The 21226-nt window shown below is 38.1% G+C and overlaps 1 protein-coding gene and 1 pseudogene across 1 annotated transcript in view; both read left to right on the forward strand.

Moving 5' to 3' along the window:
- The window catches only part of LOC138157171 (zinc finger protein 184-like), a 67195-nt pseudogene that overhangs the window by 34071 nt on the left and 11898 nt on the right, over positions 1-21226 (forward strand).
- The window catches only part of LOC138157169 (zinc finger protein 713-like), a 39515-nt gene continuing 22689 nt past the window's right edge, over positions 4401-21226 (forward strand). The window contains exons 1-2 of the mRNA XM_069082687.1: positions 4401-4782; positions 6626-6714. Coding sequence (XP_068938788.1) covers positions 4722-4782; positions 6626-6714 — 150 coding nt within the window. The 5' untranslated portion in view covers positions 4401-4721. The remainder of the gene's footprint in view (positions 4783-6625; positions 6715-21226) is intronic.

The following is a 21226-nucleotide window of genomic DNA, read 5'->3' on the forward strand; positions in this document are numbered from 1 at the left end:
TTGACCCCATCCACAATAACTAACACAGAGGTTGCTGAAAGAGCCCATAGAGGTTCCAGCTCCCAAGAGCCCATCATGTCCTTTCCCTTGGAGTCCTGCCTGAAAAGTTTACCCATGGACTTGGGGGCCCTACTGGGCCCATGGTTGGGGGAGGGGAGACTACCAGTGTCCAGAAGCCTCTTACATACAAACAGAACAGGAAACTTTAAGGAATGCCTTTGACTGGGGTAGGACTGAAAAGACTTTATAGCTCTTGGTTTGGATTTTGTGATACTGTTTTATCTGAACCTTCATAGGCTAAGGATTGGTTGTCTCTGTGTCAATTTCATGTGGAGGAGCCATATCCAAAGCTAAAAGGGTCAGGGAAGGGATAGTGGGAAGTTTGAGGAGACACTAGAAAACTTGGAACTTGAAACTAGAAAACTGCTGTGGAGAGTGGGATAGTGACTTGATTAAAAAGTGGAATGATTGTCTTGCTGTAGTGAGGGCCCAGTTGAAAAGAATTAATATATTTTTAGTAGACCCAGTTAGTATATGTAGCTCATGTTAGCTCTAAGGATCCTTTTCCTAACTTGCATTATTACAGATGTCTTAGGTTCTAGAACAAGAACCCCCTTGCTATTCTAGGGGTTCCCCTGAGGATTAAGGGGTGATTTTTAATGACATTGTATTGAGCCCCATCTGATAGGCTTTCCCTCAAAGATTATCACTTGAGATTTTAACCAGCCTTATGTAGCTTTTAGAAAGAAGTATTTGTTAAGGTAGCACAGTGAGTACAGTTAATATAAAACATATCCCCAAAAGTTTGTGACAAACTCTTGCACAAGTACATAGAATCCTGGGGAAAGTAGGCTCAAGCTTACAGAACAATTGTGGCAGAGGAGGAATTCATGCCTCCTAGCTGCTGGAAATCTTTTTCTTCCCTTCATAGGAAGCTTGAGAAGTTCCCCCTTAGGCATGGTATAGTTTCTTTGCTGGACTCCTTGTACAGCCATGAATCTATGTCCTCTGGCCTCCCAAAAGACACTGCCATCAGATGATAAGGGATGCTGCTAGGACACTGATGGGATGATGCAAAGTTAAAAACCTTTCCGACTCCAATGAAGCTCACAAGGTCCTCCACTGGCTAAAGAGAGGGAAAGAAGACAGCAGTAAGAGAGACATGTCCAAGGCTGAAAACAAGTCCTCTCTCCCAAGTGCTTCCTTAGGAGTTTCAGTGAAAAGCTCCACTAACTAGATAATTTCTAGATGGCTACTGAGGCAGAAGCAAGTATCCAAATTCTTTCCAGACAATCATTCCAGTCCCAACAACTTTTAGTACTTAGTCTGACAGTCTAATGTTGATAGAAAAGCTAATCACTTACATTAAGTGGAGTGGGATGGCATTATGTGACTTAATTGAGTAAATCGATCAACCTTATTCTTGTTGGGAAGGGGAAGAGGTTGGAATGTAAAGTCCTCCAGCTCCTTCAGCAACATGTGAATAAGAATGAAGATTCTATAATCTTTAGATATGGCTGATAAGGTCCATCTTTGTATGAACTAAAACCCCAGCATTGTATATTGTAGGTACTTTAATATTTTCAGTATGATTTCAATAATATCTTTAACTTAATCCTGTTTGCCTCGGTTTCTCATCTGTAAAATGGCAAACCATTCCAATGTCTTTGCCAAGAAAACTCCAAATGGGGTCAACAAAGAGTCAGACACAAATAAAATGACAACAAAAATGTTTTCAATAAATTTTAAATGCATTTTAAGGAAGCTAAGTGACACACTGGATAGAGGACTGCGTCTGGAGCCAGGAAAACCCAAATTCAAATCCAGTGTCAGATACTAGTTGTATGTGGCCTTGGGTGAGTCATTTAACCTGTATGTCTGTTTCCTCAACTATAAAATGGAGAATAAAAGAGTACCTACCTCAGAGCTGTTCTAAGAATTCAATAATATTTGTAATAGCATGGTGCCTGACACATAGTAGACCCTACATAAAGGCCTCACCTCCCACCCCCAAGAGCTTTGCAAACCTTAAAACAATACATACCATATTTCACTGCATAATTGTTGCTACCACATAATAACCCTGGTTTTTTTTTTAAGTCCAAAAATTGGTTTATAAACCTTCATCGCATAATCATCTCATATCTTCACCATGATGTTTAAAATGTAAATAATGTATTCACCAGTGGCACATTGATACCCATTTATCTCTAGAGCATTGGAAGCCATGAGCTTAGAATTCTCAGCACACTCGTCCCATCAGTATATTTCCAAAAGCCAACTTGCATGGTTTCTTTAGAACGATACAGTACCAACAGTATTGTCATTCAACCCAATGAAGAGGCACAGATGTAAGGGGAGTGAGGAGGAGGGGGAGACAAAGCTGCTATAAGTCATGTAATATGGTGAGATTTGCATTTTCCCAATTTTAACATATTCACACAAGTATTCTGTGCATCCTAATCTTGCACCAGACAGTTTAGTAAATAAATGATTTTTTTAGTAACACCAGCACACTTTTTTAAAGCTTCACATAATGGTTGCACCCACTTTTGGCAAAAATTTGGCATAAAATCTACAATTATGCAGTGAAATATAGTAAATGCTAGCTGTGGAAGCCTTATCTTATTCCCCCATTGTATTCTCCATAAGTTAGCACAGGTGTGATTTAGTTGCATTCAGACTCAAAAGACCTGGGTTCAAGTCTTTCTATCATGGCAAAGTTGTGTGGACTCCTCAGTCTTGGTTTCTTGCTGTATAAAAGGGATAATACTCTTATCTATTAATATTTTCATTATTACAGTGCTATTGTGAGGATCAAATGAGATAATAAACCCAATGAAAAAGTCTCTTTGTCACCATAAATTGTCACATAACTGAGTTATTACATTAACCTACCCCATAAATATTTGACAAAAGAAAAAAAGGATCATAATGGTTATTTTTTTTATTCCTCCTTGAAGAACAAAAAAGAGAACAATGAAGGTTATCAGGTATACATTAATCTCTATGCCCAGGGCACTGGGCCTACAATCAGGAAGACTTGAGTTCAAATACTGCCTTAGACAATTACTAGCTGTGTGATAGCAGGAAAGTCATTTAACTGGTTTGCCTCAGTTTCCTCAACTGTAAAATGGACATAATAAAAGCAACTACATTGCAAGGTTATTGTGAGAATCAATTGAGATAATTTGTAAAGTATTTAGCATAGTGTCTGGCACATAGTAGGTACTATATAAATGCTTATTCCCTCTTCCTATTAAGGACCTATTATGTTCCAGGCATCATGCTAAGCACTAGGGATACAAAGACCAAAAAACAACCAAACAGTCCCTTTCTTTCAAGAAGTTCACAGTCTAATGAAGGAGAAAACATACAATAACTATGTACAGCGCACATTTACAGGATAAATTGGAGATATCAACAGAGGGTAGGCACTAGCATTAAGAGAGATCTGAAAAAGCTTTTGGTAGAAGGTGGTTCCAGGTTGAGGAGAATCTTTTATTTTAGAAGTGTTATGGCACTATTGGGGGCAGCTAGATGGCAGAGTAGATAAGAGACTGGGCATGGAATCAGGAAGGCTCTTCTTGAGTTCAAATATGGCCTCAAACACTTACTAGCTGTGTGGCCCTGGGCAAGTCACCTAACCCTCAGTTAACTAACTCTCAGGAATTGTTTGCCTCAGTTCCTCCTCTGTAAAATCAGCTGGAAAAAGAAATGGCAAATTACTCAAGTATCTTTGCCAAGAAAACTCCAAATGGGGTTGTGAAAAATCGGACAGACTGAAATGCTGGGCAGACTAAATATCAACAAAAGGCTCTTGATGAAGGGTTTTTCCGTTGAGGCACTGTGCTTTAGGAGTATCGTTTTTAGCAGCTATGGGACAGGAGGCATTGGAGGCAGAAAAGACTAAAAGGAGGGAGGCAAATTAGGAAGGTGAATCTAGGTGAGAAGCGATGAGGGCCCGTGAGTAAAGAAAAGCAGGTGAAAGTGAGAGATATCATAGAGGCAGAAATGGCTTGGCACCTGGCTGTATGGGTGGACAGGAGAGAATAAAGAATGACTGATAGGAAACTTGGCAACTGCCCTCAACGGAGTTGCCCTATTGGGAAATTAGGAAGAGTGGTTTGAAGTGATCTCTTGGGTTCCCTTTTGTCCCTCAAATCTCTCTAGCGGATTAGCCATCATTTCTCCTTCTAAATAACACGATTGCCTTTCCCCGAGTCAGATTTTGTTTCCTCTGGTACTAAAAGCTCCATAAAGTACCCTCTTGGCCCCATCCGCAAAAGTCACTTCCTTCTTTTGCCTACTCCTCCCCATGGACTTGGTTTCCTCAGCTGGTTCCCACCTAGACACAATATCCCCTCCAGGTCATGCTTCCATTTCCGTTTCCGCTCAGGAAAAGGAAGAAGCCAATTGACGGACAGAAGACCTTAAAAGGTGGAGCGAGGACAGAGCCTGCATCCTGATTGGTGCAGAGAGCATTCGTTTCCCCGCCCTTCTTCTTGATTTAAGTGGTATTTCGAAGCCTAACTCTTGACTTAATTTCTTCGGTAAGAAGACCAGAGCATTCTGGAAGGGATAGGACGTGGCCCTACCAACCACTAGAACCTTATCGAAAAGACTCTCCACAGCAACGAAGCAGAAGAACCCCAGCCACTCTGGAAGTTGTAGTCCTTTGGTTTTCTAAGCGCAGGCGCACTTTCGAGACTTGCCTGAGGATGCGCGCGCGTTCCCCTCGCCATGATTGGTTCTTCTTCCGGAATCAGTCACTTATCGGAGGTCAGTCCGGGTGCCTGGGCCAGGTATTTAGTGACCCGGCCCGATTCTTGACCCCGCCCCGAGCCAGAGCTGGGCGGGTCCGGGAGGGTTCTGGGACCTAGTGAGGGAAGGGGGCTGGTTTGTTTAAGACTGAGAAAACTGATGTGTGTTGGCAGACGAACGTCATCCCTTCCAGAAGCTGTCGGTGTTGTCCGACTCCAGCGTCTGGTGCCTCCCGAAGCAGCTGGGCTTCCGCCCGTCTAGGGACCAGCCCCTGATGCCCTCCCCCTTGTGTATACAGCCCAGGTGCTGGCACAGAGCCTTAAACACAGCTGGTGCCCATTAGATCATATCCTTCATCTTTAGGTCACCGTGTATTCACTTGTATGCCCTTTACATCCTTCCCATTCCACCCCTAGAGAATGTAATCTCCATGAAATCAGGGATTATCTCGTTTTTGTACCCGTATCCCTAGTGCTTTTTTATATATAGTAAGTGCTATTAAATGTTTGTTGAATTAAATTAGATATTTTATGAAAGCATAAAACTCATGCGCCCATTCATTAACCTGGCTGTCTCTTCAATGTTATGTAGAAATTTGAGGCTGGTACTTCTGGTCTGCTAATTTTATCTTCTCTCTGTGTCCACAGCAGTCCTGCATAGAATCTGTAGTTATCTAGCCTGGAGCTTCAGAAGAAAGGTTCTTGCTGAATAGACAGAAACCTCAGCCCCTGAGTGAAAATCGCAGACCATGTAACTGACTGCCTCTGTGACCCTTAGGCCTTCAGGAACAAACAGGAGTCAGGCCCAGAAGCAAACCCATTCGGCCTTAGACTTTTGGCAAAAACCTTCAAGAGGGAGCTGGTCCTTGAGTAGTTGATCAGTTTATAACCATCTTTCCTGGCTAAAGAGGACTGGAGAGACTTAAGAATATCTGGAATAGGAAGTGTGACCTTCAAGGATCTGACCCAAATGCTTGGGGAGAAAGGTGAGACTTAAAGAAGCAGAGAAGAGATGTGGGTGAGCCAGAGAAGAAGTTATAGACCAGTTGCTAGGGCTTTGTCCTATTGAAAAGTGAACATTCTTTTATCTGGAATTAGCTTCCTTTTTAGAAAGTTTTTTCAATAAAGGAAGTACCCTACTTCTTGGATTGGAGCATTGTATGGAAATAAAATTCACCTAGAATTGCACTCTTACAGCATTTGCCAAATGATGATTCTGGAAGGGGCCAAAAGCAGAGTGTTCTAAAATATTGTCAAGAACCAAAGCTTAGGTTAGTAAAAATGGGAATTCTGAGACTGTGAATCCTGAAACAAAAGCATATAGCCAACCACCTTGTCATTAGTGGGTGCTCTGTAAGATAGTGGATATCATGTTTATAAAACTTCCCAAACTGAGCTTCAGCTGGTCTGCTTGACCTTAAAAGTGATCTCTGGCTAAGACTATAATTGTAATACCTAGAACCTGCTAAGACCACAGGCATGGAATGTAGCCCAACCTGACATTAGTCACACACATTAGTTTATGCATATCTTATTTGTACATATTTATTTGCTGATGTCTCCCCATTAGATGGCTCATTTCTTGAGGGCAAGGACTTTTACATCGTTTTGTATCCTTAGCACTAAGCACAGTATATATCACACAGTAGGCATTTAATAAAAGATTATTGAATGAGAATATCATGAGTCCATTCTGATCCTGACTAGCAGGTGGGACTACTTACGACTAGGATCCTTTTGACTTTTCTTTTCCTCCATAAGGTGTGTGGAAATCATAGCCAATTGCACAGTGAAGATTTCTAGTCTATTGCATCTGGACACTACAAGGCAGGAACATCTCATGATTTGTTCCTCTTCCGCAGTTCTGTCTTCTCAGAAATATGCCTTTATCCAAGAGGGAAACATTGAGGAGCAAAGAAAGACCTCTGACTTCCTAACAGCCAGGTTCCAGGTGAGTTGAGAATTGTTGGTTTCTGTCTTTTCCTCCCTTCTAACTCGTTCTCTTTTTGTCCTAAAAGAACATCTCCTGTTTGAGGATAGAACATTTTCTTCTGTACCTAGGAGTATGCCCCATCCAGAAGGGAGCTCTAGTCATTCTGTTCTAGGAGACTAGAACCGTGTCTGTCTTATGTAGTGCCATTTCAAAGTGGCCCTCTTCTTGTCACCAGCTATCCACCCATAAATAAAGTTATTCAGTCCTACTATGTGCCCAACGCTGTGGGCCTGTGAACAAGAAAAAAAAGATGCAAAAGACATAATCCTTGTCCTCAAGGGCCTGGCACTTGTTTTTGTTTTTTTTGTCAAGGCAGTTGGGGTTAAGCAACTTGCCATGGATCACATAGCTAGTAAGTATCAAGTGTCTAAGGCAAATTTGAACTCAGATCCTCCTGACTCAGTGCTCTCTCCACTGTGCTGCCTGGTTTCCCTGGCCTTGCACTTTCATTGGGGAAAATAGATATGTACAAGAAATAAGTCATAGATATTTAACATAGGTAAAAGTTAATACAACAGATTATATGTGACAGGGCCAAAATAAATAGTGTAGATAAGAAATATCAAAAAGATTTAAAGGAGGGAAAGGAGAGCATAGGCAACAATGGGCAGGGAGGGCTTTCTTAAAAAACTAGGATTAAGTTGATCTAAAAATGGGTAGAACATGGCATTTCAGATAGAGAGACTCTCTTGCCTAGTTAAAGGGCTTGGAACTCTAGTGAGTCCTATGTAGGAGCCAGGTAGATAGGCACTGTCAGTTTATTAAGCACTTGATATATACAGACATTATGCTAAGTTCTAGGGATACAAATACAAGCAAAAAGGAAGATAGTCCCTGCCCTCAAGGAGCTTACATTCTGATGAAGGAAGACAACACATGAGGAAACTGAGGCAAACAGGCTTAAGTGACTTGCCCAGGGTCACATAGCAAGTGTCTAAGGCCAGATTTGCACTTAGAAAGATGTTTTGCTGACTCTGGGTCTAACACTCTATCCACTGTGCCACCTAGCTGCCCAAACTGTTGCCCCACTGTTTTCTAAAATGTGTCCTCTTCTTGAGACCAGATCAAACTCCAATGGTTCTCCTTTGCCACAATTCCCCTTCCCTAGAGAAAGGGGGAAAATGTCCTTGTAACAAAGATTTTCTTTTTTATTTTTTGGTCAGTTAATAAACATGTATCAACTGCCTGCTATGTACCAGGCACTATGCTTAGCAGTGGGGATACAAAAAGAGGCAAAAAATAGTCCCTGTCTTCAAGAGGCTCACAATCTAATAAAATATTTATTTTTAGTACTGTAATACATGGTGACCAAAAACACTATGAAATAATGTTTCATTGCCTTTGGTTACATCACTAAACCTAATCCTACAACCTCGTGTGTGTGTGTGTGTGTAATAAATATTTTCAAACAAAATGAATCTACACAGTGACCTTCTACAAAAAACCTATGCCTCTTTCTGTACCTTGAGTTCAGCCCTTCTCTGTCAATGTCTTCTAAAGATATGGTTGGTCATTTCCTTGATCAAAGTTCTTAAGTTTTTAATTTTTTTTTTACAATGTTGCTGTCCTTGTATGAGTTTTTCTCCTCATTTCATTTTGTTGTTTACTTTGCTTAAAATTGGTTCATATTACCCAGGATTCTCTGAAATCTTCTCTTTCATCATTTTTTACAGTGCAAATTACATTTTTATGCCACAATTTCCAGCCATTCCTCAGTTGTCTAAGAGGCACACCGCACTTATCATTGGTAGTCCCTGGTGTTTCCAATTCCCTTGGAGCTTTCTGAAGACCCTAGGACTTTCTTACAGGAGCTTTCCATTGTTTTGCCCCCTGCACAGAGTCTTGCAGGCTACATGTCTCTGCTTCTCCTGGGAGCCTGTCAGTGCTGTCACTGACTTTGCTGGCAGGCCCCTTTTTCAGATATCCCAAGACTTCTGGCTGATTTTTTTTGAGTTTGATATAGGAAAAGTCATTTACTATGACTTTTCTTTTCTTTTTTAATTGTTCTTTGGTTTAGTTCAAATGTCTGGTGTTTCTTAGAGTTGCAATTTTGAAGCTAGGAGGTCTGCTTCCCATTCAGGCCACCATCCATCCTGTATGAAAAAATTTTCATACAAAAAATAGTCTAGTGCTGTACTTGATTGAAATGGCCTTTATAATGACCTGTCCAGGAATATTTCAGGGTGTGGTAAGGCCTATCTCAGAAACCCAAAATGGGAGTTTATTGATATGTTCTGAAAAATTGATATTTTCACTTTCCTTAAGAGAAAACGAAATTCTTAGATCTGCTTCTCCCATTTAAATAATATACACTCTAAGTTTTTATGGACTTTTTATTGACTGCAAATGAAACATGATGATACCTACTTATGTCACTCTTAAAATATTACATACCTGAAAGAAGGAATCCAAATTCTCAGTGCTTTGCAAGAAAATATGCTACATCCTTCTTTGCATTTCCTGAGTGAGCCCAGTGAATCTTACTGACACATATTCTCATTGGTTCATCTGGTTTGGATCACTATGAAGTGAACCGTTAATTATTATAGTAATAATGATGAAAATTTCTATTCATGATCAATTACTGTATATTTAAAACAAAACTAAAAGAACAGAAATTTCATTTTTCATTTATTAAAGTCATAAGATTTAGAGTTAAAAGGAAGCTTAGAAGTGTTCTAGATTCATTTGGGAACAAGAAACAATCAGGTTTTAGGAACTTAAAATCCACATAATGAATAATTTTAATTTTTTTTGACTCCTATGCAAATACATAATACTTGTAATGGTTACTCCTAGAGTACAGGATCTTGTATCAAGATTGAAACTGTAAACTTACAGAAACCTTTCCTAAGTTATATTGCATGGAATCCTGTTCAGTGATGTGAACAAACAATAAACATTTACTAAGGGTCAGCTCAATATAAGGCACTGTGAACAAAAAGAGAAAAACAAAACAGTCTCTGCCTTCAAGAATCTTATGTTTTCCTGCCAGAATATGAATAAAAGTTTGGTAAGAAATGTTTAGTATTCTGAAAAATTGAACATAATTTCGTATCACAAATTCCCAGCACATTACCATTTTTAGAAAATTGAAAAGCAAACATAATTTCCTTTATTTCAGTCAAAAATTTTTTCAGACTGTCCACTCCTTTTGCCTTAGTAAGTATGGATTCCATCAATATATGGCAAATCCAGAAGTGTTGCATGTCTATATTAGCTTTGGGAAATGCTGACTATAGGAACTGGATAATTTAAAATATAAGAATTGCAGTTATATTAAAGAATATATTCTAAATGGGAAAATTAGTATTCTTATCATATATGTATATATGTGTACACACATATTTTACATACACATATACACTGTTTTGTCTATAATAACTCAACTGTGTTATACAAATTAGTGTTAAATATGAATGTATTGCCTAGTACCATTGGCATTCTCAGAGAAACTAAACCTCATACCTTCAATACAGGGACTATTCTATTCACATTTTAATAACTAGGTTCAAGTTAGGTACAAAGTACACTGTTGGTTATAACACTAGGAATGAATGAATGAAAAAGATTTATTAAGTACTTAGTATGTCCTAAGCACTGGGGATACAAGTACAAATGTGAGACAGACTCTGCCCTCAAGGAACTTACATTCTAATGGTAGAAGCAATACATATAAGGGAGTAGTGACCTGGAAATGGAGTTTTGGTTTGGTCTGAGAAGTTAGAAATGTAGATGAAAACAATACATGTTGATACACCTTTTCTAGAGGCAATATAATGTTGACTGATTCCTCTTCTCAGAGGAAGAGATAGAAAGAGGCATGTGGGGAAGGATGGAAAATGGCAGGGGAAGGTAGATGATGAGAATACATGGTTCAAAGAATGTAGAACTGAGTTGGCAGAATAAAGTTAAGAAGGTTCAGGAAACTTAATCAATGCAAGACTCTAGATGAGGCTCAGGGGAAACAAAGATTTATAGGACACAGACCCTACTATCAAGGAGCTCACAATCTAATGAGTAAAAGGATTTACTCTTGATTCAGGAAGGAATAAGATTGGTTGCAAAGGAAGGATTTAGGAAGAACGAGGAGGGGAGAGATCACTTTCTTTTTGGGTTTAAGGGGGGTACGAAAGGGGAAGGAAAGTTAAGGAAGGCTTCATAAAGGAAATACTAATTGATTTTTAGTCTTGAAGGAAGGAAGGTACTTCAGTAGCTGGAGAAATAATAAGGGTAACTTTAAAATCTACTAGAGCTTATTTCAGTTATGAATTTCTGAATCTATATTTGGTTGCAACTGAAATTAGAAAAGTTTCCATAAACTACATAAAAAGTCACTCATCATGTGTCATTATACCTCCTCTCTATGCATAAATAATTGTGAACTCATGTGTACACAAACATTTGCAGCCAATCCACACATTTCACTACCATGGACTTTCCATCAATAAATGATTATTATAAAGCAGTTTTTGTTTTACACATGGGAACCTTGTTATGATTAGGGGGTAGATTCATTTAAATTCAGCAAATATATATTAAGTGCCAGGTGCACTGGATAGAGCATATTAGAGCTAAAAGTAAATTTAAAGATCATCTAACCTTATTTCCTCCCTTCAAAGAAGAAACAGCTAGAACAGAAAATTGAACTGGAGACAGTAACACCTGAGTTTAAATCTTGCCTCAGACTCTTAATTGACTGGGAAAGTCATTAAAATGTCTCTGCACCAATCTCCTCATCTATGAAATACAGGTAATAATAGCACCTCCCAGGGTTGTTGTGAGGATCAAATGAGATATTTGTAAGGCACTTTGCAAACCTTAAAGTCCTCTATAATAATTAATTATTATGAGGAAGTAGAGGCCTAAAGAGGTAAAGTGAGCTAAAAATGACATAGCTGGGTCATGGCAGAGCCATGACTAGAACCCAAGTCTCATTGCAGTTCGGTGGCAGGGTAGAAAGAAGAAATACAAAAAAAAAGAAGAAGAAATACATCCTGTCACCCTCCCCCAAACCTCCTCCACAAAGATCTAGAAAACACACTAGACTGAATTCTGGTCAATAAATCCAAGAAAGAGTTATAGTGAGTCATTTCTCCAACCCAGGTAGGCTAAGAGGTCTGCAGACACTGGAAATAGGGTGTGACCAGAAGCACACTGGATGCAGCACACCAAAGTGCCCAGAGACTGGGAAAAAAAAAGCTGGCACCGAGTATGAAGGCAGAAAGATGTTCCAGAGGATCTCAGAACCAGTACAGATTAAGAAACAGAAGCCATCTGGCAGCTCTGTCACCCACTACCCAATTCCTTATTATACTGAAGATGGAATCTGCATGTAAGGGTTTGAGAAGCAACTGGTAACTGGCCTGTGTTGTATGCTTAACAAGGAACAAGTTCTGGAGCAAATAGTTGTGTGGTTGTGATCTCAAGATTAGAGAGGAGACTTGATTATGGCCTCCTGCCCAGGGCAGAAACCTACAGTGTAATAATTAGAGCCAGAGTCCCAAAACAAAGCAGAGTCTGCAGTTCAGTTATTCTGAACCTGCAGATCCTCCTAGGGGGCTACTAGTGGTTAAATCCAGCAGCAGTCTACTGAAACTCCCAAATATGGACAAGTCTACAGACACAAACCTGGATCAGGAACTTGCCTGGATCAGGAACTTGCCTACAGACACAAACCTGGATCAGACCATAAGAGAAGTGAGCATACTTCAATAGTCTCTTTGGAAGCATTGAAAAAGCTTACAGGCCCCCAGCCTGAGCTCTGAAATCAGAATAATGACTTAAGAGGAAAGAAGCTGAGGCCAGACATCTCTTCTCTGTGTCCAGAAGTTCTCAGAGTCCAGCAGAGTCAAGAAGTAGACTGGAAAAATGAACAAACATAAAGAGAATCACATCATGATGACAGGGAAGCTTAAGACACAAGTCCAGAAGACAATGACTTGGAAACACCAACAAGCAAAGTCTCAAAAGAAAAGTAACTTAGACACAAGTCTAAACAACTCCTGGAAGAGTTAAAGCAAGAATGTTGAAAAGAACTAAAAAGTGATTCTTAAAAAAAAACATGAGAGTGGTAGAGGAAAAATGCAAATGATACGAAAATTATGGGAAAAGATATAAAAATAGAATTAATAGCTTAGAACAAGAGGTTAAAAATATTTCCCAAGAAAATAACTCCTAGGGGACAGCTAGGTGACACAGTGAATAGAGCACCAGCCCTGGAGTCAGGAGGACCTGAGTTCAAATCTGGCCTCAGACACTTAATACTTACTAGTCGTGTGATCTTGAGTAAGTCACTTAACCCCAGTTGCCCTGCCCTCCCCCCTCCAAAGAGCAAAAAAAAAAATCATCAGACCACTTCAAAAGTCATGAACAAAAAATAGCCAAAACATCATATGTCAAGAAATCATTGTGGTTTTTTTTTTTTAACTCTCCATATCTCTTAGAACAAGAAGGCAAAGTGGAAATAGAAAAAAATCTACAGATCATCTCCTGAAAGAAACCACAAAATGAAAACTACCAGAATTATTGTAGCAAAAATACAGAGCTTTCAAGTCAAAGAAAAACTATTACAAGTAGCCAGGGAGGAAGGATTGGAGAATTGCTGAGGAGCCACAGTCAGGATCACACAATGTTTAGTAGCCACCAGAATAAAAGAGCAGAAAATTTGAAACATAATATTCCAAAAGGCAAAATATATAAGTTTATAACCAAGAATAATTTACCCAGAAAAACTGAGTATAATCCTACATGGGAAAAAATAGATCTTTAATGAAATAGAGGACTTCTAAACCTTCCTGATGAAAAGATCAAAGCTGAGTAGAAAATTTGACATGCAAACATAGAAATCACAAGAAGTATAAAAAGGTAAATGTTTGCAAACAATCATAAGGGACTAAAGGTTAAATTGTTTCTTTTATATAGGGAAATGATACCTGCAGCCCCTTAGAATTCATCAATCTTTAGAGTAATGAATGGAGTCTATTAGATAGAGGGACTTGGAGTAATTGTTATGTTTTTATTTTCTTTTTAAAAAAGAATGGGGAAGAAGAATACACAGAGGAGGGGAGAGGAAGAATACGGAAAATTATCTTCCATAAATGGGAAGTACAAGGCAAGGGGAAGTCAATACAACAAGAAGGAAGGAGTAAGGGGGTCCTGGTGACACTTGGACCTCACTCTCACCTGAACATGTCAAAGGAGATAAGAATACACATACATACAGTTGGGTATAGAAATACATCTCACACAACAAGGACACAGGAAGGAAAGTGGTTAAGGTAAAAGGTAGATTTAGGAAGGGATTAGTCAGAAACAAATGCTTAAGGAGGGGGCAGGGGAAAAGAAGGACAGCTATAAGAGAATAAGATGGAAGAAAACAACACAATTAGCAGTCTTGACATAGTAAAACAGTCTCTCAGACCTGGATAAATCTAACCCCAAAATAAAAAACAAATGAAGGACATGAATAGAATTTTAGAAAAGTTAGATATGATAACTCATTGTGTAGGAATATAAAGTGATATACCCATTTTCAGCTGTATATGGCACCTTCACAAAAATTGACCATGTATTAGGGCATAAAACTCTCACAAATATAGAAAAGTAGAAATTTTAACAGCATCTTTTACCAACCATTATGCAATTAAAATTATATTCAATAAAGGGTCTTGGAAGCAAGTATTAAAAACTAATTAGAAAATAACTTAATCCTAAAGAAAGTGTAGGTCAAAGAATAAATCACAAAAACAATAATTTCATTAAAGATTATGACAACAATAAGACAACATACCACAATTATTCAGATGCAACCACAGTGGCACTTAAAGGAAAATATATATCTCTAACTACTTTCATTAGTGAAAAAGAGAAAGAACAGATTAATGAATTGAGCATACAACTAAAAAATACACAGAAAACCAATAAATTAAACTCCTCTAGTTAAACACCAAAATAGAAATCCTGAAAAATCAAAGGAGAGATTAACAAAATTAAAGCAAAAATAAATCAACATTGGACTTATAAATAAAACTAGGGGCTAATTTTTTTGAAAAACAAAAACAAACCATTAATAATAAAAAAGAAAGAAGAAAACCAAATTGTGAGTATCAAAAATGAAAAAGGTGAATTTATATCCAATGAAGAAATAAAATAAATGATTAGAAGTTTTTATTCAACTGTATAACAAAATCAAACATTCTAAATTAAATTTACAAAATGTAAATTACCCAGATTATCAGAACAGAAAATAAAACCCTATCTTAGAAAAAAAATTAAGCAAGCTATAAATGAGCTCTCTCAAAGAAAAAAATTCTCAGGACCAGATGGATTTACAAGCAAATGCTACCAAACATTTAAAGAAAAATTAATTCCAAACTGGATAAACTTATTTAAAAATAGAAAAAGAAGGGGTCCCACCCAACTTCCTTCTATGACACAAATATTGTTTTGATACTGAAACCAGGGAGTCAAAACACAGAAAAGAAGTTACAGACCAATATCCCTAATAATTATTGATGCCAAAGTTTTAAATAAAATAGTAGTAAGAAGTTTATGGCAACAGATAATAAAATTTTGAACTGTGGTTTCACACCAGGATGGCAGGGTTGATTCACTATTAGGAAAATCATAATTGACCATACTAATAAAAACAACAAAAGTCATATGATTACATCATTAGAGGCAGAAAAAGCTTTTGATTAGGTATAGCATCCATTCCTGTTAAAAACATTAAAAAGCATAGGAATAAATGGAGCTTTCTTTATAATGATAAATAGTATCTCTCTAAAAGCAAGAGACAGCATTATCTATAACAGTAATAAATTAAAGACCTTTCTAGTAAGATCAGTAGTAAAGGAAACCCATTATCACCATTACTATTCTGTATAGTGCAGGAAATACTAGTTAGAGCAGTAAGACAAGAAAAAGAAATGTAGGGAATAAGCACAGGCAAGGAGGAAACAAATTACTGCTTTTTGCAGGTAAGATGGGTTAGAGAACCTAAAAGAGTCAACTAAAAAACTAGTTGAAACAGCAGCAGCTTCAACAAAGTTGCAGGATTTAAAATAAACCCACACAAATCATCAACTTTTTTGTATGTATTTTCAACTAAGTCTAATTGGAAGAGACAGAAATTCCACTTAAAATAACTATAAATAGTATAAAATACTTGAGAATCTGCCTGCTGAGACATATACTAGAAATATGTGAATAATTTTAAAATGTTCTTTAGTCCAAGATCATCAAAATAATTGGAGACATATTGTTTATGAGTAGGCTGAGTCAATATAATAAAATGACTAGTACCTAAATTAATTTAATTATTCAGTGCCATACCAATCAAACTGCCAAAGGATTACTTTATAGGGCTAGAAAAAATAATACAATTAATCTGGAGGAACCAAAGGTCAAAAATACCAAGAGAATGAAAAAATGTGGGAAGGAAAGGGACTTAGAAGTACCAGATCTTAAACTATCCTACAAAGTTGTAATTATAAAAATAATTTGGTACTGGGCAAGAAAAAGAACAGTTGTTCAGTGGAATAGAATAGGTTTACAGTATGTAGAAGCAAATGAGCACTGTAACCTCATCATCAATAAACCCAAAGATCCCAAATACTGTGACAAGAACTTATTATTTGACAAAAACTGTTGGGAAAACTAGAAAGTGTTATGGAAGAAACCAAATGCTATATAGACCAACATCTCATACTGTATGTGAGACAAGTTCCAAATAGGTGTATGATTTAGACATAAAGAATGATGTCATAAACAATAAAAGAGTAGCATGGAAGTTGCCTTCACCTACAGGGAGTGGAAGAGTTCATGACCAAGAGATGAAAAGGTTTACAGGAGGGAAAATGGACAATTTTACTACATAAAATTCAAAAGGTTTTGTAGCTAAAAGAGAAGTGGGAAAATGGGAAGGAGGGGTGGATCTTTGCAGCATTTTTTCTGTTAAAGGTCTGATTTCTCAGATACATAGGAAACTGAGTCATATTTATAAGAATAAGAACCATTCCTCAACCGACAAATTGTCAAAGTACATAAATTGGCAGTTTTCAGAAGAAGAAATTGAAGCTATCATTGTTTAGTCATTTTCCACTCATGTTCAACTCTTTGTGACTCCTCTTTTGAGATATTCTTGACAAAGATACTGAAGTGATTTGCCATCTCTTTCTCCAGCTCATTTTATAGATGAGTAAACTGAGGCAAACAGGGTTAAGTAACTTGTTCAGGGTCACACAGCTGGTAAATGTTTGAAGCTGGATTTGATCTCAGGTTGTCCTGACTATAGGCTGAACACTTTATTCACTGTACCACCTAGCTGCCCAAGCTATTGTTATCCATGTGAAAAAATTGTTCTAAAAAACTAATAATTAGGTAAATGCAAATTAAAACAACTCAGTTAACATCATCTCTAATACTGGCAAAGTTGACAGAAAAGGAAAATTATAAATACTCCGTGGTGTGTGAGGAAAAAAATGTTCATTTATACACTATTGGTGGAACTGTGAACTCATACAGCCATTATGGGAAAATCAGTTTGGAACTATGCCCAAAAAGATACTGAATTGTGCAGTCTTTGACCAAGATACTCTGCTACCTCATTTCTACCCAAAGGAATATTTTTTTCAAAAGAGGAAAACATAACAGTTCTTTTCAGTGGTAGCAAGAAATTGGAAACTGGGGGGTGGGGTGGTGCTGATCAATTGGGTAATAACTAAACAAGTTATGGCATATGAATGTGATGGATTTCTATTATGCTGTAAGAAATGATGAAAAGGATGATTTCAGAGAACACTGGGATGACTTATATGAGCAGATGCAAAGTGAAATCAATACAAAGAGTAGAGCAAGTTATACAATAACAATGATATTGTAAAAAAACAAGCAACTTTAAAAGACTCAGGATCTTTGATAATGACCTAAAAACCATTAATAACTAGGACTCATGATGGAACACGCTATTCACTTCCAAATAGAAAGTTGATGGACTCAGAGTTTAGATTGAGACTTTTTAAAGTCAGTTAGTAACAGAGCTGGGACAACAATTCACACTCTATCCACAATCTACACTCTACACAAATATTTTTGCCGTTTTACCATTTTAACCTACATCAGAGTCCTGTGGTGACAGGCAAATGAAGCACTGGATACAGATACACTGGGAGCTGTGGTCACAACCCTGCAGACAGGCAGCCCAGGCCATAGGCTCATCTTCTTGCTAGCTGAAATAGCAATGGGATTCAATAGCCCCTGGGTTTCTGAGTAAGTTTTTTTTTTTAATACTGTACTGCTGAACTCCTGGTGTGAGGAAGAGGCTAGAAAAGGTGCATTAAAAATTGTCTGCTTCACCTAACCTAATGTTGTACTGCTTACCATGGCAGGTAGAAATCCTACTCTGTGATCAAAAGACAAAAAAAATGCAAAAACTTTTGTAAAGATGATTCCACTCACCATTGGTACATGGAATATGCTCACACTTATGGACAAGAATTCCAGTAGACTGGAAAGATGAACAGCTCTTGGTGTGAGAGAGCTCAGGTATTACATCCAAATAGTAGCCCTGAATAAAACAAGGCTGGCAAATGAAGGCCAACTTACCAAAGTCAAAGCTGAATACGTGATTTTTTTTTTCTGTTATGGCTGCAGTAATGGAAAGTGCCATGAAGATGGTATAGGTTTCACAATAAAAACCATTCTAGTCATCAAGCTTGTATGCCTCCCAAAAGGAGTGAATGACAGGCTCATGACAATGCAGTTGCCACTTAGAGGAAAGCACCATACACCAAGAGTGTGTATGCTCTCACCATGATGAAGCCTGATGAGGTCAAAGAAAAATTTTATGAAGACTGAAGACCCTCATCATTAGTATGCCAAAAGATGACAAACTTGTAATTCTGGGTGACTTTAATGCCAGAGTAGGCACAGACTGTTAGACATGGCAGAGAGTCCTTAGGAGGAATGGAGTCAGAAACAGCAACAGCAGTGGTCACAAGACTTGGGCATCTCATGGCCCTCTCTTCACCAACACTGTCTTCCATTTACCTAAATGCAATTCATGAATACACTCTTGCAGCAAACATTGGCTTTTAATAGACTCTGTCTTTCTAAGGAGAAGAGACAGGATGTGAAACTGATGAAGGTGATGTGTGGCACAGAGTGCTGGATCAATCACAGACTTATCCTCTCCAAGCTAAACTTTCACATTCAACAAAAATGGTGGCTCCAAGGTAAGATGACTACAAGAAGACTTAATGTCAACAGATTAGAGCACTTCTCTGAGTGGGAACAGTTCCATACTACCTTGGAGGGAAAGCTGAACCAACACACAATTGGCAACAGTGGAGCAGAAAAGAAGTGGGTAGAAAAGTGGGAAACTTTCAGAGGTTCAATGTATAGCAGCTCATTTACTCATCTGAACCAGAACACCCACAAACATCAAGATTGGTTTGATGGAAGTAATGGGGAAATTCAGAAGCTGCTAAACAAAGAACAAGAACTCTGCAAGATTTACCAGCTAGATAATTTATCCATCTGGAAGAAGGCAATGTTTAACACCATCAAAAGTAAAGTGCAAGCAAAACTTAGAGATATGCACAATTCTTGGCTCAGTAAAAAGGCAGATGAAATTCAGTTTTATGCTGATAGTAACAATACAAAGCCCTTTCTAATGATGCCCTAAAGAATATTTATGGGCCAGAGACCCATGCTGCATCTCAACTACTCAGTGCTGATGGAGCCACATTGATTAGTGATAAGGACATAATCCTAAAGAAATAGACTGAATACTTCCATAGTGTTCTCAACAGGCCATCATCAACCAGTGTTGAAGCCATTGACCATACGCCTTAGGTTGAAGTCAAATTTCCAAATGAAGAAGAGGTTTTGAATGCCATTATATTCCTCCCATGTGGCAAAGTACCTGGTGCCAATTTTATTCCAGCTGATATTTACAAGGCAAAGGGTCCACTACTCATACAAAAATTGACAAAAATCTTCTGGGTTATATGACAAGAGGAGGTTATCCCCCAGAAGTTCAAGGATGCCTCCATTGAGGCATCTCTAGAAAGGAAAGAAAATTGAGTTGTCCTGTGACAATCGGGGCGGGGGAGTGAAAGGGGGAAGAGGGTCATTGCTGGCAAGATTCTTGCTAGAATCCTCCTTAATAGACTAATCTTTCACCTGAAAGATGGTCATCTACCTGAGAACCAGTGTGGTTTCAGAAAGGGCCAAGGAGGAGTTGACATGGTGTTTGTTGATCAGCAATTCCAAGAAGGAATACCAGGAGCCCAACAGACATCTGGATACAACATTCGTCATTCTGACCGACGCCTTTGATACTGTCATTCATTTGGGCTTGTGGAAGATGATGGCAAAATTTGGTTGCCCAGAGAAGTTTATCAGTATTGTACATCAGTTCCATGATGGTATGCTTACCCTGATTCTGGATAATAGCCGCTGCTCTTGAGTTTCCCCAGTCATCAATAGGAAGATTCTAAAGATTACCTGGCAAGATATGGTACCAGACCACCAAGGTCCTTTCTTGAGCTAAACTTCCAAGCTACTCTACTGCAGAGAATGTAATTCTGATAGACTGGTCACATTGATTGAATGCTAAACATACATTTGCCTAAAGAACTTTTACGGAGAATTCATACAATGCAAATACAGACAAAGAAGTTAGAAGAAGTGATGAAAGGATACTCTCAAGAACTTTGATTGAGAGACATGGGAGACAATGGCACAAGACCAATCAGCATGGAGTGCCTGCATCAAAGAACACACTGTGCTTTTTGAGCAAAGCAGAATTGCAGTAGCTCAAAAGAGCTTGAGATACACAAATTTAGAGACATCTCTACACCAAATGCCTGACCTGTGGTAGAGCCTTCTGACAGACAGTCTGTACCTGACTCCAGTGTAGTGACTTTGGGCCTCTTCAAGCATGAAGGACAACAACTACTACAACTGTCATCCTATATCTCTTCTTCTCTTTGTAACTAAACTTTCTTTTTTTCCCAAAAATTTTATTTTAGACTCAAACACCAGAACATAAATATAGAATAAGAGAAAAGAAATAAAAACATATCATAAACTTAAATATTGGAACTTAAATACAAAGTTAGAAAGAAAAAAAGCATGGCATGTGCATAGCAGAGCATAAGAGAGGATTCAAAATATGTAATAATAAATTTTCATTTCAAGAAAACCTATATGATAAATAACACTCATCATGTTGAGAATTGCCCATCTTTTCTTTGCTTGTGTTTTCTTTTGTTCTATGATGTGTACTTTCTTACTTTGTTCATCCTCTCCCCAATCCCACCCCCCTGTAATGTAATGCCAAGGAAAGGCAACTTCCCAAGGTTCAGAATACCAGCATAGGTGCTCTCCATTTTATTCAGTGACAAACCAAGAACAGAGAAGATCAAAACATGACATCATTCCAAATACAGCATTTACTAAG

This window comes from Petaurus breviceps, unplaced genomic scaffold (assembly GCF_028583685.1).
Source record: "Petaurus breviceps papuanus isolate PSGF00001 unplaced genomic scaffold, PetGlider_PUasm1.0 171, whole genome shotgun sequence".
In the NCBI taxonomy this organism is placed as follows: Eukaryota; Metazoa; Chordata; class Mammalia; order Diprotodontia; family Petauridae; genus Petaurus; species Petaurus breviceps.